The sequence below is a fragment of the Perognathus longimembris genome, chromosome 5 (genome assembly GCF_023159225.1).
Source record: "Perognathus longimembris pacificus isolate PPM17 chromosome 5, ASM2315922v1, whole genome shotgun sequence".
NCBI lineage: Eukaryota > Metazoa > Chordata > Mammalia > Rodentia > Heteromyidae > Perognathus > Perognathus longimembris.
Genome location: NC_063165.1, coordinates 48,345,884 through 48,362,109, shown reverse-complemented (window position 1 = coordinate 48,362,109; position 16,226 = coordinate 48,345,884). Strand labels below are relative to the sequence as shown.

At 44.4% G+C, this 16,226-nt stretch overlaps 2 protein-coding genes across 2 annotated transcripts in view; both read left to right on the top strand.

Annotated features, from left to right (window-relative positions):
• Kpna1 (karyopherin subunit alpha 1) overlaps positions 1–16,226 on the top strand; it is a 596,817-nt gene that overhangs the window by 198,217 nt on the left and 382,374 nt on the right. The window lies entirely within an intron of this gene.
• Positions 1–16,226, top strand: part of Sema5b (semaphorin 5B) — a 129,069-nt gene that overhangs the window by 95,006 nt on the left and 17,837 nt on the right. The window contains exons 5-7 of the mRNA XM_048346766.1: positions 14,819–14,881; positions 15,157–15,255; positions 15,958–16,171. Coding sequence (XP_048202723.1) covers positions 14,819–14,881; positions 15,157–15,255; positions 15,958–16,171 — 376 coding nt within the window. The remainder of the gene's footprint in view (positions 1–14,818; positions 14,882–15,156; positions 15,256–15,957; positions 16,172–16,226) is intronic.

The window sequence follows — 16,226 nt, the reverse complement described above, 5'->3', positions numbered from 1 at the left end:
GCTGTGGGAGCAGTGGCCTGGGTGTACCAGGAACCCTCTGGGCCCAGCAAGGTCTGCAAAGGCTTCCCAGAGAAGCTGCTTTTGAACTGGAGCTCAGAGGATATGTTTGCCAGGCAGTGAAGGGGATAAGAGAGATGTGAAATAGCACACAGCATTGAGGGTCGGGATCAGAGGTGGCTGTGGGGTAAGGGTGGGAGATGAGGCCTGGAAGAGACAGAGAGGCCTTGCTATGGGGTTCTTCATCACTGAAATTAGGAGAAGGGGGTAATTTTATTCTGTGGAGCAATAAGGATCCATTAGTGATTTAAGCAGAGAAGTGGCATGAACAGACTTGACCGTTTGATCATCTTGGTCAAGTAAGAGACCAAGGGTGGAGAACCTAGTTAGGAGACTATTGATGTTGTCCCAAAAAGTTGTGTGGAGACTTACAGGAAGGCACAGCCATGGTGGTAAAGAGAGGAAGGGATCTGCAGGTCGAAGGTTACACAGTCCCACATCATCACACAGCTCTCCAGGATCGTCAGGCGTGCTATCTCTGTGTAAGGTAACCCTCAGTGTGGGTGTAAGGGGACTTGTAGCCCTAAAGGGGAAATTAGCAGTTCTTGGACCACAGAGATGTTTCTCCCTTGCACAGCTGGCTACTGTGAATTAGGATGGGAATGGTGCTGCCTTGGCCACTGATGGCTATATAACAGAATCACTCGGCTTTGAAAAACACTGTTGCCTCTTAGATTCTGGCATAATTTCTCCTGGGTGTTTGGGGTAGAGACTCAGTTTCTCTGACAAACAGTCTAAAGAAGAATAGGAACTGGGTTTACCACCTTCCCCAGGATGTCACTAAGGGACCTTTCCTCAAAGTTCAGCCTGGATTCTCCTAAGAGAAGCATGGCAAAAAATAAATATACTTTGTGTCCACATTCCTACTCATAGGAAGGGCTTACTGTCAGGCCACAAAGGGGGAGAAAACAAACAAGAGGTTGGGACAGGCCACCCAATGCCCTCTCAATGAGACCAGAGCCCTTGGCCTTATGTCTGCTCTCTAGCCTGGGGAGAAAACCCCAGCTTTGATCAGTAAGGATCCTGCCATTGCCTTCACTGCGGGGTGGGGGTGGGGGGGTCTAGCCACTGCTCTAAGCTTTCAGTCCAATTATAAGCAACTGATCAGCAAAGACTGTCCTGACAGGGGCAAGGACACACATGGGTTTTAAGGTTTCATTAGCGAGCCAAATGAGCCTCCCATTTGGTTCCAGGGTATGACTTAAGCAAACTTAAAACCCTATGTTTTATTGATAGTTTAAATAATTAACATTCCTTAAAGTAAAATCTAAATGCAAACAGTTTATGCAAACTGGTATCCATTAAAGGGATTCTAAGTACCTGACCTCTATTAAACAATTAATGTAAACTGCTATTCCTTAAGGAAAATCGAAATCATTGGCAGGAGGGGCAGTCTGAAACAGAGCAGCAGTGTGTGTTAAGGTTGAGGTGGAGGAGGGATTAGAGAAGTCGGGAATGAGTAGGGGAATTAAATCAGCTTAAATCAGCTCACTTGTGCTGTTGTTACCAGCGTAACCCAATCAATTGGTCTTGGAAATTTTTGAAAAGGAGGCCAGTGATCAGTGACATCGTGTCAGGGGTCTAAGAGGCCAGCATGATGAGCTATCTTGGATTCGGCAATTAGAAGCTCATGAGCAATCTTTGCCAGAGTAGCTCTAGGGGGATGATGCGGATAGAGGGCCAATTGTAACAGATTGATGATCTCAGGGTGCCATGATGAGTTTTTCTGGGACCTGGGTAGGCATTGGGGTGAATCCTGAGTTCTCTCCCAGCTTATCTCTACATTCTCTAAGCTTGGATGTTGGCAACACAGACTTGGAAGTTTAAACTCTGCTGAATGGTGGACTCAGTGTTCAGATGTTCTGATGCTCAACCACCACCTCTATCTGGCTTCCACTTGTCCAGGAAAGTTGCTGCATTCACAAGGAGACTCTTCTGATTCATGTCTCTGTGTATTTCATTTGTTTTTAAATAGCTAGGACCACACAGCTACTCTGTTATTACAAATCATCACCCAGGAGTTTCTGGGACAGTTTTATTTTAAAATGCTTCTGCATGGAAAGTTGATAGTGTATGTCAACTCACAGTCTTCCATAGATAGCCATCAGAAGTACAGTGAGAAATTGTAACAGGCACATATTCATACACAGCATGAAACAGGAGACATCAGTGGAGAGGAGATTCAGTGCCTTCTGGGAAATGGAAAGTGGATGGAGGGATCATCCCAACTTAGTAGAGCAGAATACCTTACAGAGGCCAGCTGAGGCCTAAGATGGGCTCAGAAATTGGAGTGTGGGATATTGCAGAATTGTGCATTTACTGCCCAGCCATTTGCTGGAATCAGCCATTTCTTTAAGAAGCCCTGGTTCCTTTCAGTGGGAAAGAGTTAGTGACTTATTTTTAAATATGTATGAATAGTCAATAATCACCACACATTTCAGGAAAGAAAGTGAAGACCAAAATAAGCAAATGAAGAAATGAAGGAAGCTATAAGAAACAAAGATAATGTAAACAATGTAAGGAAATGTTTTAAAATTTAACTACAAAAATTAGTAGCTCCTGAAATATGAAGGTATTTTGTCTATACCCAGTGAATTTAAAATGTGAACATTGAAAATGCAATTGGGAAAATAAGAATTGAATTATAGGATTAAAAGATTAAGTTGAGGAAAATATGTACCAGAAATTAAAACAACAGAAATAAGAAAAGTAAGAGAGAACTAAAAGAAAACTAGAAAATCAATGCACAAGAGCCAACAGTGGATTGGATTTGTAAAAGTTACATACACACTCACATACACACAAAAACAGTAACAGAGAGAGAGAAGGGCAAAAGGTAAAGAAGAAATTAAGGATGAAATAGCATAAAAAATTTGCCAAAATGAGTCTTCAAATAGAAAAGGTTGATTTATTTCTCAAAAGACAATAAATACCAGTGTGAAATTCAGGCCACTGTTCATAAATAGAAGATCCTAAAAAAACTTCCAGAATTAAAAATGCTACTACAAAAGATAGAGAGTATGCATCATATCTGAATTCTTCAGAGAAATTTCAGAGCCTAAAAAACTACAAAAGAATAAATACTATCAAAATTCTAAGTAAAGACAAGGCATCAGTAGCTCATGTCTATCATCCTAGCTATTCAGGAGGCTGAGATTTAAGGAAGAAGATCCAAAGCCAATCCCAGCAGGAAAGTCTGAGGCCCTTATCTCCAATGAGGCACCAAAAAAGCTGAAAGTGGAGCTGTGGGTCAAGTGGTAGAGCACTAGCCTTGAGCAAAAAAGCTCAGGGACAGTACCCAGGCCCTGAGTTCAAGCCCCAGGTCTGGCATCTACCACTGTGACCACCATTACTGCCAACACTGCTGCTCTCAATGATGAGCAATACGGACAAGGTGAGAAGGTGGTCTGTGGCCTGAGCAGCAGGGACCTCAGCCACCACGTTGGACACAAGGTACTAGGGAAGGTCTACTCTGAAGGAAGACCAGAAGTGGCCTTCTGACTCCTGCCCATGCCCCAGCATGTGGATCAACTCTGGCTGAGGAATCTAAATGCCCCTATGAGACCAGAGACCGGCAAAGTCTCAGCATTGCCACCTTGTACTGTGTCCTCTGGTCAAGTCTTGCTGCTCTCTGTCCTTTCAGATTGCATAGAAGACATAACCATGAAGTAGACACTCAAGTTGCAGATCTGGACAGTGATTCTGTTTTTGTACTGACCATCTTACATGCAACTTCCAGTTTCTAGAAGTAGTAGGAAGTATTGGGAAGCCACCAAGGCCATCCTGCAATCTAGCATTTGGAAATGAAAGTAATTTTATCTTTGGTAGAGAAAGAGTCACCAACTACAGGATCACATTCCTCTGTTTAGATGAAGCTGGGATAAGTTTGTGATTGACTTTCCTAAAGATCTTGATCATAGTCAGAAGAGGTTGACCATTGCTGCTGGAGGCTGAGGACTCCTGGAAGAATATCAGGAGATAGCTGAGATTACAAGTATGGCTCACCATATCAAGGTTCTTCTATTAGAATGGAGTCTTGTAGAGAAGATATAAAAATGGCAAAGAAACACATGAGGAAATGCTCAACATCCCTGCTAGTAAAGGAAATGCACATAAAAACAACCCTGAGATACCACCTCACCCCAGTTAGAATGGCCTATACTCTGAACTCAGGAAACAACAAATGCTGGAGGGGCTGTGGGGAAAGAGGAACCCTTCTCCATTGTTGGTGGGAGTGCAAATTAGTACAACCACTTTGGAGAACAGTATGGAGGTTTCTCAAAAAGCTCAATATAGACCTACCCTATGACCCAGCCATACCACTCCTAGGCATCTATCCTAAACAGCAAAACCCAAGATATCAAAAAGACATTTGTACTTCCATGTTTATCGCGGCACAATTCACAATAGCCAAAATATGGAAACAACCTAGATGCCCCTCCACAGACGAATGGATCCAAAAAATATGGTACTTATACACAATGGAATACTACATAGCGATTAGGAATGGTGAAATATTGTTATTCGCAGGGAAATGGTCAGAACTCGAACAAATAATGTTGAATGAGACAAGCCTAGAACACAGAAAACAAAGGGGCATGATCTCCCTGATATATGACTGTTAACAAAGGGAGACGGAGAGACAGTAGAGACCAAGTCTGTGAATATTGTATATGTTCTTGATACATTGTATATTGTATATATGTCTACCTGACCTAGACAAGGGATAGAAAAACAGGACGTAAGATATCACAAGAAATGTACACACTGCCCTACTATGTAACTGTACCCTTTTTGCACAACACCTTGTAAAAAAAATTTATGTTCAATTAATAAACAAAGAAAAAAAAAAAGAATGGAGTCTTGTAGATTGTTCTGCCCTAGGTGGCTCAGGCATAGACAAGAAGTGAAATCCTCATCTCAACCTCCAGCACCTGGGAGAAGTGCAAACATTGGGTGACAAGACCTGGCTTTGAACTATGATCCTACTGATCTCAACCTCCCAAATAGATAGAAATACAGGTACTAGCCATAGACACCAGTGAAGCATTTAGAAATCTCAGTGTGAGAGACCAAAATAGAATTTAAAGATTAATCAGTTAGTGTTTGGATGCCTTCTGTGAAGGGAATTATCCAGCTACCTCCTTGTTTTCCAGGTGGCCATGTTGAGAACCATATTGAGAGCTACAAGAAAGTGCTTTCCCATATGCAGCAAAGGATTAGAGCAAGGATGGGCTGAACTCCAGAGAGGCAATTATCAGGCAACATAGGACATGAACTCACAGGGAAAGATGAGCTAGTCCAATCCAATTACCTCTGATGGAGGAATTTCTCAGGCACAAATATTTGGGGCCAGGTTGTGAAATGAGGAAAGGGACTGGGCCATGATGCACTGTCTCTGTTTTCCCTTCTTTATTCACCACCTGAATTCTGGGATCTGATACCCCCAAACCTGGTCATGAAAGGGCAGCACAAGAGGTTCTACAGCAGTGGCCTGAGGGTAACCCCTCAGTATCACTCTATGACATAACTGTGTGTGATGGAGGTCATGGTCATGAACAATCTCCAGGAAAGTTGTACAGGCACCCAGGTAGAGTTGGTCCCATACGTGGGTGGGGCTGGATAGGGAAGGGGCTGCAGGTGCAGCCATCATTGAACCTTCACCCATTCTGGCTGGATCACAAGATTCTGGTCACGCCTCCTAGTTTTTCATATTTTATTCTAATGGGATACAAGAATTGAGGACATGCCCACATTCCATGCTGCCTAGTAGCACTGGTATTCTCCTCTATTGGTATACGCCACTAACAGCAGTTGAAAGAAGTAGAGGTGATACACAGTGACAAAGGGAATCGAGGTGATTTAGGAGCTATAGTAAGAAATATTCATAGCTGGTGGTGACTGTGAGAATAGATGTAGTTCCAGCCTGGGAATGTGGCTCCCCCACCTTCCCTGTCACAGTGCTGGGCTGTTAGAGCAAACAAGACAAAAAAGTTAGCTGCAGGAAAGAAACTACTGCAAGAATACCAACAGTGGGATTGTCCTGGAGTACCACCAAGAAAAAGAACATTAAAAAGGCAGGTAACCCCAAGACAAACACTGCTGGGGACTGTAATTCAACTGAGAGTGCAACCAAAGACCACGCAGAACCTAAGCCTCTTCCTCCATTGGGCGCTGCCAGAGCTGTAAGAGTCAAGAGTGTCACAGGTCCCCATAACACTGAGGGCCCGGAAAAGCGCTACCAGTACCTGGCGCTTGCCCTGAGCTCCAGCAGAATACAAAACCAGCAGCTATGAGTGAGATCAAACAAGTGAAGCAGGAAAAGAAAGACCTGCAGGATCAACAGGAGAAAGAATGAGAAGATGGCCTGTGTGCAGGAAGCACTGAAAACAGAGCTGGCACCCCACAAGCTATCAATACAGATGTCAGTTTCAGAAAATTTTGATTTACAATCTTCCCTGGCCCACAAGCAGCAGGTGACTGATGAAAGAGAACTGGAGCACCAAGGTCTTAAAAGCCGCTTGCAGGCTTCACAGCAGCAGGTAGCAGAGCTAGAGATGACACTGTCTGTGGTCTCCACCACGCAGAATGAGACCAACAAAAACAGCCTAGAACTCATGAAAGCCCTGAATAATGTGAAGCTGCAGCTTCAGGAAAAGGCCAGAAGCTATGATGAGCCAGAGGAAGAGAACCCTGAGCTGCAGGAGAGGCTGGAAGTGCTCCTGACACAGAAGACCGACATGAAGATGGAAATTCACAAGTTTCAATAAGTACTAGTGGAACAGGCAGAGTTGGAAAGACATCTGGACAACATGAAAGAGTTGGTGAGAGACAACTTTGCCAAAGACCTGAGGGTGGAGAGCTCCAGGTGGCAAGAGAAGGTCCAGGATCTCGTGGAGCAGATGAGCCAACTGAGAGAGGGGAAAGAGCAAGGAGTGAGGCAGTGAGGTGTTGGACCTAGAAAGCGAGCTGGTGGGATAGAGAAAGCAGCTGGCGGAGCTGGCGCCTCCGCAGCCCCTTGCAGGGCCATCTCAGGCTGAGCAGCAGCTGCAGGCCCAGTCTTCCAGTTGCAGAAGGAGCCCAAGAACCAGGAGGAGCAACTTCACAGCCAGGAAGAGGAAAACTAGAGCCTTGGTTTCCAGAACCTGCAGCAGCAGCAGCAGCAGCAACAGCTGTGGATGCTGGAGAAGAAGGATGAGGAATGGGATCAGCATGCCGAGGATCGGCACAAGATCCTTGAGACAATGGAAAGGGAACATGAGACCATGAGATGCACACTCTTGCACAACCAAGAGCTGAAAGATCAGCTGGCCCCACTGCAGGATGCCTGCCACAGGCTAAGTGGTGAGCAGGAGGAGCTCGCCAGCATCCTGCACTCACAGCAGCAGGTGGAGACAAATCTGTAAGAGAAGCTGGATGGGCTAGAGCGGAATTTAGGAGAAAGAAAAGAGGTGGCTGAGTTAAAGAGTCGAACAGCTCAGAATCTGAAGGAGCTGCATGATCAGTACCTGGCCCAGCTGCATGAACTCAGAGCCACCTGTGAACAGTACATGGCCTCCAGTCAGCAGCTGATCTCAGAGAAGGAGGCTTTGCAGCAGCACCTGCTGAGGCAGACCGAGCAGCTGGAGCAGCTGGAGCAGGAGCAGGTGCAGAGCAATTGGGGCCCCAGATGGAAAGTGAAAAGTTCCAGGACACTCTGAAGTGCCTGGAGGCAACAAGACTTGAGAACAACCAGCTACAGGCCCAGCTGAGCTTCCTGGCCTTCCTTAGGAAAAGTGAAGGCATGAGCAAAGAAAAACAGAAAGGTGAGGAGGCAAATCCCCCTGATGTGACTGTCCCAGAGGACATAAACAGCCCACACACCATATGGGAATTTTACCTAGAAGCACTATCCACTGCTGAATCAAAGAAGGTGAAGCTCTGCCAGCAACTGCAGAAGTAGCAGGCCCACCATGGGTGCCTGAGGAACCTGGCAGCCCAGTGCCAGAGAAAGCTGGAGCACCACGCCCTCTTCTCTAAGAGCTGAATCTATGGCCTGTTTGGGAAGAGGAAGCAGGACACATAGATGCCCAAGAAGAGGCTGAAAACCTGCTTCACCAACAACCTGGACAATGTGGACTGCCAGCGTCAAGTGGGTGACCTCCAACATTGATGCAACCAGCTGTCATTTAAGAGACTGCCATTGAACATGGTTTTCTATAAGGAATAGATGGAAGTCCTGGATAAAGTGTATCAGGAGAAAGATGACCCCGTCAGCCGTCTGTCCTGGGAGAAGAGGGGGAAGGAGCTACAGGAGCTGCTGTTGTACCTTGCAGGTGAAGGCCTATGAGTGCCAGGACACAATGCTGGCAGCCACCCAGACTCCCTCCCTCCCTCCTGTCCTTTTCCTTCCTTCCCAGTCCTGAAGCTTAGACTCAGGGCCTGAGCACTGCCCCTGGCTTCTTTTTGCTCAAGGTTAACACTCTGCTACTTGAGTCACAGCACCACTTCTGGTCTTTTCTATATATGTGGTGCTGAGGAATCGAACCCAGGGCAAGCATTCTTGCCACTAGGCCACATTCCCAGCCCCAGAATTCATTCTTTAAAGGGGGGGTGGGGAGCATGACTTATTTTTATATTACTGTTTGATAGAAATGATATGTAATTATTTTGTGGCATAATTTAATAATATAGCAATGTCTTAATTTTGTGGCACATTATCTTAATTTTATATAAAACTTTATACTGCTATATTATATACATTACATTCTTTTCATGTTATGTGTTTGTTTAGTCATGGTAAAATCTATCGCACTTTTCAAAATGTGCTGAACTCCATACTAGCAATAGTAAATTTTCTTGTTTGAATGCTAAAATGCTACAATAGGAATATTGAGATGAAAAAAATAACAAAAACTGTAGAAAGCAAAAAAAAAAAAAGATTCTTAGTGCTGAATGTTTGGAAAAAAGAAAACGTGAATAGAACATATGGAAATGTGCTGCAATGGCAAAATGGGGTACAGAATTGTAATCCCAAAAGAAGATAAAATTATAGGTCTATAGAATATCACATATCTCAATATTTTTTCTGTGAAACATACTGAAATAATGTATGTTGGATATTACTCCCTGAATAAAATATTAAAAATTTAAAAATTCCAAGTAAAGATTATTTTCAACCTACAATTCTATACCAAAACAATCAAATGGAGGGCTGGGAATATGGCCTAGTGGTAAAGTGCTCGCTTCATATACATGAAGCCCTGGGTTTGATTCCTCAGCCCCACATATATAGAAAAAGCCGGAAGTGGTGCTGTGGCTCAAGTGGTAGAGTGCTAGCCTTGAGCAAAAAAATGAAGCCAGGGACAGTGCTCAGGCCCTGAGTTCAAGCCCCAGGACTGGCAAAACACAAAACAAAACAAAAAATCAAATGCAAAAAGAGAATCAGCCATGTAACCAAATATTGATCCATCTGGGAGCCAGTAGCTCACACCTGTAATCCTAGCTACGGCAGGAGGTTGAGATCTCAAGACTGGGGTTCAGAGCCATCCAAGATAGTAAATTCTTTCAGACTCTTATACCCAGTTAACCATCAAGAAGTCAGAAATATGGGCTGGGGATATGGCACCACATATACAGAAAACGGCCAGAAGTGGCGCTGTGGCTCAAGTGGCAGAGTGCTAGCCTTGAGCAAAAAGAAGCCAGGGACAGTGCTCAGGCCCTGAGTCCAAGCCCCAGGACTGGCAAAAAAAAAAAAAAGAAGTCAGAAATGGAGCTGTGGCTCAAGTGGTAGAGTGTCAGCCTTGAGCAAAAAAAAAGCTAAGGGACAATGCCAGGCCCTGAGTTTAAGCTCCAATACTAGCACTCGTACACACACACACACACACACACACACACACACACACACACACACACACACTGATTTACCATGTTCATTTTCTTAGGAAAATACTAGAAATGTATTCTACTAAAATTAGCCAGTAAATCAAGAAAGATGGAAAAGAGAAGGCAAGTCCCAGTTAATAGCCAACAGAAAGCCCCAAGAGCATCTGGTCTACTAACATAGAAAGATGGAGGTTGGGGGATGAGGACAAAAATGAAAACTAATAGGTAATTTGAATCATTCATGCGTATAATTAGAAAATGACACTGAATAGATTTGTAAGATTTTTATGACATTTGGAAAGAATCTGTGATGGGTACACACAAAACACATAAAGGTAAAAAAAGCAAAACAATTATTTAGTACCAAGAAAAAAAGAAAGTTGTCCAAGAAAAGAAATTTCATCAGATTATATGGATTTTGTTGATCCTCAGATGACCATGTACACATTTTTGCGGGTCCTGGGGCTTGAACTCAGGACCTGGGCACTATCCCTGAGCCTCCTTGTATTCAGGGCTAGCTCTCTTTCACTTGAGCCACAGCAACACTTCCAGCCTTTTCTGAGTAGTTTATTGGAGGTAAAAGTCTCACAGACTTTCCTGCCTGGTCTGGCTTGGAACAGTGATCCTCAGATCTCAGCCTCCTGAGTAGCTAGGATTTACAGGCACGAGCCACCACCACCCAGCTTCATTTACACATTTTAATGAATCTGAAATTGAATAATTTATCATTGAAAATGTCTCCCAGTCACGATTGGCCCAACTTTGGCCCTGATGAAGTTGTGATGGTTTAGGCAGGTGTGATGTTGGTGGTTAATCATATTGCTCTGAATGGACAATAGCAACCCCTTGACCTGTTTAGTCATTGTAGCATCATATGAAGAAGGAACAAGAATTCTAGTTTGTCAGGATTCTACTGTTGTCGTTACGTTTAATGTTCTAGGTGAATTTCCTTTGGTGTACCCTACATGGTTACTGTATATGATTTTGGTACACTGGATATTGTTTATATGCCTACCTGAACGAGAGAAAGGAAAGAAAAATGGGGGTGTAATAGATATCACAAGAAATGTACTCACTGCCTTATTACGTAACTGTACCCCCTTTGCACAACACCTTGTCAATAAAATTTAATTAATAAAAAAAAGAATTCTAGTTTGTCAGAACACCTTCTGTGGGAATATTCAGGTAAGATCAAGAAAATACCTGTATCCAAACTTGAAAAATGGCATCAGTGGCTTTGAAGAAAGTCCTGGAGACCAGAGTAGATCATTCTTTAAGAATTCCTGCCTGCTAGGTGCTAGTAACTCAGACTTGTAATCCTAGTTACTCAGGAGGCTGAGATCTGAGGATTGCTGTTTGAAGCAAACCTGGGCAGAAAAGTGTGACTCTTTTCTCCAATAAACTACTAAAAAAGCTGCAAGTAGAGCTGTGGCTTAAGTGGTAGAACACTAGTTTTGAGCAAAAGAAGCTCAGGGACAGGGTTCATGTCCTGAGTTCAAAACCCTTGACTGGCACCAAAAAAAAAAAAAAAAAAAAAAAAAAGGAAGAAAAGGAAAAAAAAATCCTGCTTTCTGGTACTTGGGAAGTTGAAAAAAAAGGTATCATAAACAAACAAGAAAACAAACACAAAGACAACAACAAAAGCAGGTACTGACAGCTCTGAATAGGAAAATGCTTCTGAAAAGAGGAATGTTGAATTTAAAGAAGGTTAAAGATACTTAGTTTTTCTTGCTTTTTTAATGTATATGATTTACATGTCATAAAAATATGTCCAAATAGTAGCACTTTCAATAACTTTACATAAAAAATTTAAGAAAGCATTTGACAACATCTTTCTTTGGCTCATATTACAACTTGATGGTAACTTACGTTCAGTGAAATCTTGAGCTGGTAACAGTGAACAATTTTTGCATATTTACAATCATGTAGATACTGATGTTGACTTTAGTTTAAAATATGAGAGTATTATGATGGGAGGATAGGAAAAACAAAAATGTGTACTTTAGAGTTGTTGAATGAAGCGAGGCACATCGAAAACATCTTTACTTCTCTGACAAGGCATCAGAAGATGAGGTCTGTGATGGGTACTTACTTTTGAGACACTGGTTTGAAAGGAAACAGAAAAACAGCTCAAAGAGGTGGAAGTAGTTGTCCTAAGAAAAGGGGTTAGGTTATGGAAAGAAGAGTTTTCTAGGTTTTTTGGTTTTGTTTTTTTCATATTTTTTTAAAACTCTGCATCATTACCATGATAAAAATAATTTTTCAAATAAAATGACTCCCCAAAGCCCATTCTGTGCTGTTATCATTATAAACACCCATACTCTTTGGGGGCCATATGGTGTTAATTGTGGTTCAGAGAATCTGTTCACTGTGACAGGCTGCAAGATGCTGCAGAAAGAGCTGCTCAGTGCTTGTGTCAGTGGTCTAGGTTTGCCTCCTAGGTTTGTTGCTTACTAGCCATGTAACCTTGGGCAAATTGCTTAGTCTCTCTGGGCTTAAATTCCTTAACTTTATTTATTCATTCATTTATGTATGTAGTGCCAGTGCTGGGGCTTGAGCTCAAGGTTTGGGAGCTGTCCCTGAGCTTTTTTTTTTTCTCTTGACTGGCACTCTACCTCTTGATCTACAGCTCTACATCTGGCTTTTTAGTGGTTAATTGAATATGACCAATTGACTAGTCTAACCAATTAAAATAGCTTGCTTGGGATAACTTAGAACTGAGATCCTTAGATCTCAGCTCTCTGAGTAGCTTGGATTATAGGTATGAGCCACCTGTGCCCTGCAATCAACTTTATTTTCTGTTAGTGTGTGTGTGTGTGTGTGTGCGCTCACACATGTGTGAGCCAGCCCTGAGTCTTGAACTCAGGGTCTGGGCGCTGTCCCTTAGCTTTTTAGCTCAAGGCTAGCACTTTGACACTTGAGCCACACAACTGGCTTCTTGGTGATTAATCAGATAAGGGTCTTATGGACTTTCCTGCTGGTTGTCTTTGAACCATGATCCTCAGATCTCAACCTTCTAAGTAGTTAAGCTTACAGGGGTGACCCAGTAGTGTTCTGCCCATTCCTCATCTTTAAACAGAGAAAAAGGCTGTATGTTTTATTGGCTGTTTCAAGGATTAAAGAGAAGAGTTGTTTCTGGTCCCTGGTACCATGCCTGTCCTATTGTTGTGCTCAATGTGACTTTTTCAGTGTGCAACCTGCCGCTCCCATGAGATTCCCATCCCTTAAGGAACAGCTGCCCTTCCATGTGTCCCTGTGCTTCGGGAATCCCAAGGCCTGGAACAGTCAGTCTTGCAGTCACCTGAGAAATGGCAGAGTATGTGGGTCATTGCTCTTGGTTGCCCCCAAAGGTTATGAGGATTCTTCATAGATTCCCTCTCATCAGTGTGGCGGTGCTCAGTCATTTCTGAGTAGTTCTGAGTCATTCACCATTCAGGTGAAACATGCCAGATGCCCTAGGTCATCCTTCTTTCTCTAAGGCTGAGGAGAAGCAGGGTCTTGAGCCCCCAGCTAGCAGGGCAGGATGAACCCATTCCACTCAGGGGAGATCTGACGAAAGCTATCCTGCAGTTCCTCGATCCAGAGTCTGCAGGGGTCAGTTTCCCTCTACCCCTGTGCTGGCAGCATCTGCACAGCTGGGAGTAGCTTTGTTAGGAATTCAAAACAAGTGGGTTTTTGACTGTGAGGATGGGGGAGCTGTTTGCTCCAGGCTTTGTCTCCTAGAACAGGTTAAAGGCTCACAGTTGTGCATGTGACCCAGACATAGAATGAGCTACGGCAGCACTGTCGCCGTGTTATCTGAATAAGACATTGCCTCTTTTCAGAGCTACTCAGAAGGTGAGGAGAGGATAGACCAGGGACAGGAAACTAGCAAATAGCCATCTCTGAATATCCTGAGTACAGAAAAGCTGCACCCCAAACACTCTACACCAAGACAGACTGTCAGATGCTATAAAGGAAGCCAAGATGGTGTGGGGTGGGGAAGCTACTGAGGAAAGGGGAAGCCACCAGCCCCAGGGACAACAGAGGAAAGAACAAAATATGCAGCCTTTGCTCCCCACTCTCCCAAGAACCATCTGTGGAGGACTTTTTGGCCTAGGCTAGCTTGGATTCCTAATTCTCACAATCTCATCCTCCCCACATAGCTTGGAATGACAGATGCATATCAATGTGCCCCACGATGGGTTGAGATGGGGTCTTATGAACTTCTTTGTCCTGGCTGGTCTCAAACCACAATCATCCGGGTCTCAGACTCCCAAATAGCTAGGATTATAGGCCTGAACCACTGGCACTTGGCCTAAATCTCCTGTTTCTATGGTTGTCAAAAATATAGCCTTCAGGGGCTGGGAATATGGCTTAGTGACAAGAGAGCTTGCCTAGTATACATGAAGCCCTGGGTTCGATTCCCCAGCACCACATATATAGAAAATGGCCAGAGTAGCACTGTGGCTCAAGTGGCAGAGTGCTATCCTTGAGCCAAAGGAAGCCAGGGACAGTGCTCAGGCCCAGGACTGGCAAAAAAAACAAAACAAAACTATAGCCTTCGGAGAAACCCTTTCCAGCCATGTGCTCATTTGAGGGACATCTGGCCACCTGCAGCTCTCTAGGACATTAGTGTGGGATGATGCAGTTTACAGGAGTGGTGGGTACTCCAGGGCTCTGGCCCCAAGCAAACAGGCCAAAGCACTGGATTGAAAGAGCATCTTCTTGTTAAAAATCTCTGGGGTGAGGGCATCTGGCGAGCCTTCCTGGTCCTCTGATGTAGTAAGCAGAAATCATACCCTGCAGTCTTCCCTTACTCCTTCCCAACATCCTGTCCACTCCAGAAGCCATCTACATCCTGCCTTAGAGGGAAGTGGCAGGAACAAGCCATGTGATGTCTGTGTTTCTCCTACAGGCCACAGAGTGGGCCTCCAATGAGGACACGCGTCGCTCATGCCAGAGCAAAGGGAAGACTGAGGTATGTAATCTTGCTGTCCTGGGGGCCCTGTTGCAGCTCTCACTAGGCTTGTGATTGTGGGATAGAGGAGGCCAAGGTCACCTGCCCCAAAGGTGTGGTCTCGATGCTCTGGGATTCCATGTATAGGTGAGAGTAGGGCAGGGACACCCCACCACAGATCCGTGAAGGGGTGTTGTAAGGCATTTGTTGGTGTGGATAGCATGGTGCTGAAGGGGAAAGACTTCAGCACTTTACCTGCAGAGTTGTGTGTGTCTCTCTCTTTTCTTCTTCCTCAGGAAGAGTGTCAGAACTATGTGCGAGTGTTGATTGTTGCAGGCCGGAAGGTGTTTATGTGTGGCACCAATGCCTTTTCTCCAGTGTGCTCCAGCAGACAGGTGAGTGGGCCAAAGAGCAGGTAAGCTGGAAGGAACACAAGAGGAGCTCTCTTCCCTGTTGGAGTGGGACTGACATATGTGACTGAAAAAAAAAAAAAAAGGATGCCCAGTTAGCTTTGAATTTCGGTGAACAATAAATAGTATCTGTGTGTTTGTGTGTTTGTGTGTGTGTTCATGCACACACACACACTCACACTGCTACTAGAGCTTCAACTAGGGGCCTCACACTCTTGTTTGGCTTTTTTTGGTCAAGGTTAGCACTCTACCTAAACTATACTTCCACTTCTGGCTTTTTGCTGGTTAATTAGGGATAAGAGTCACAGTGTTTCCTGCCCAGGCTGGCTTCACACCCTGATCCTCAGATCTCAGCCTTCTGAGTATGAATGCAGGCATGAGCCACCAGTGTCCAGCCAGTAAATGGTATCTTAGTATAAATGTGTTCATGAAATATTTGGGACACACTTATTTAAAAAAACAAAACACTATTCTTCACCTGAAATTTGAGTTTGGGGGCCTTCTGTATTTTATTGATCAGCTTTAACTTGGAGGGTCCATCTATTGATATAGGACTTCCCCTTCCATGAGGGTGGCTCTCTTAATGCATGGGCAGTAGGGATGGTGCTGGGGTGGGAAGAAGCTTAGAGGAAACAACTCTGAGGTGGAAAAGCATGGAAAAGCATCCCCTTCTCCCATCATCCTCAGGTGGGCAACCTCAGCCGGACCATCGAGAAGATCAATGGTGTGGCTCGCTGTCCCTATGACCCGAGACACAACTCCACAGCTGTCATCTCCTCCCAGGGAGAGCTTTACGCAGCCACAGTCATTGACTTCTCAGGTCGGGACCCTGCCATCTACCGTAGCCTGGGCAGTAGGCCACCACTCCGCACTGCCCAGTATAACTCCAAGTGGCTCAACGGTAAGTTGGCACAGCCCAAGGTGGGACTCCCCTCCTTCTGACCCCTGACAGTGTT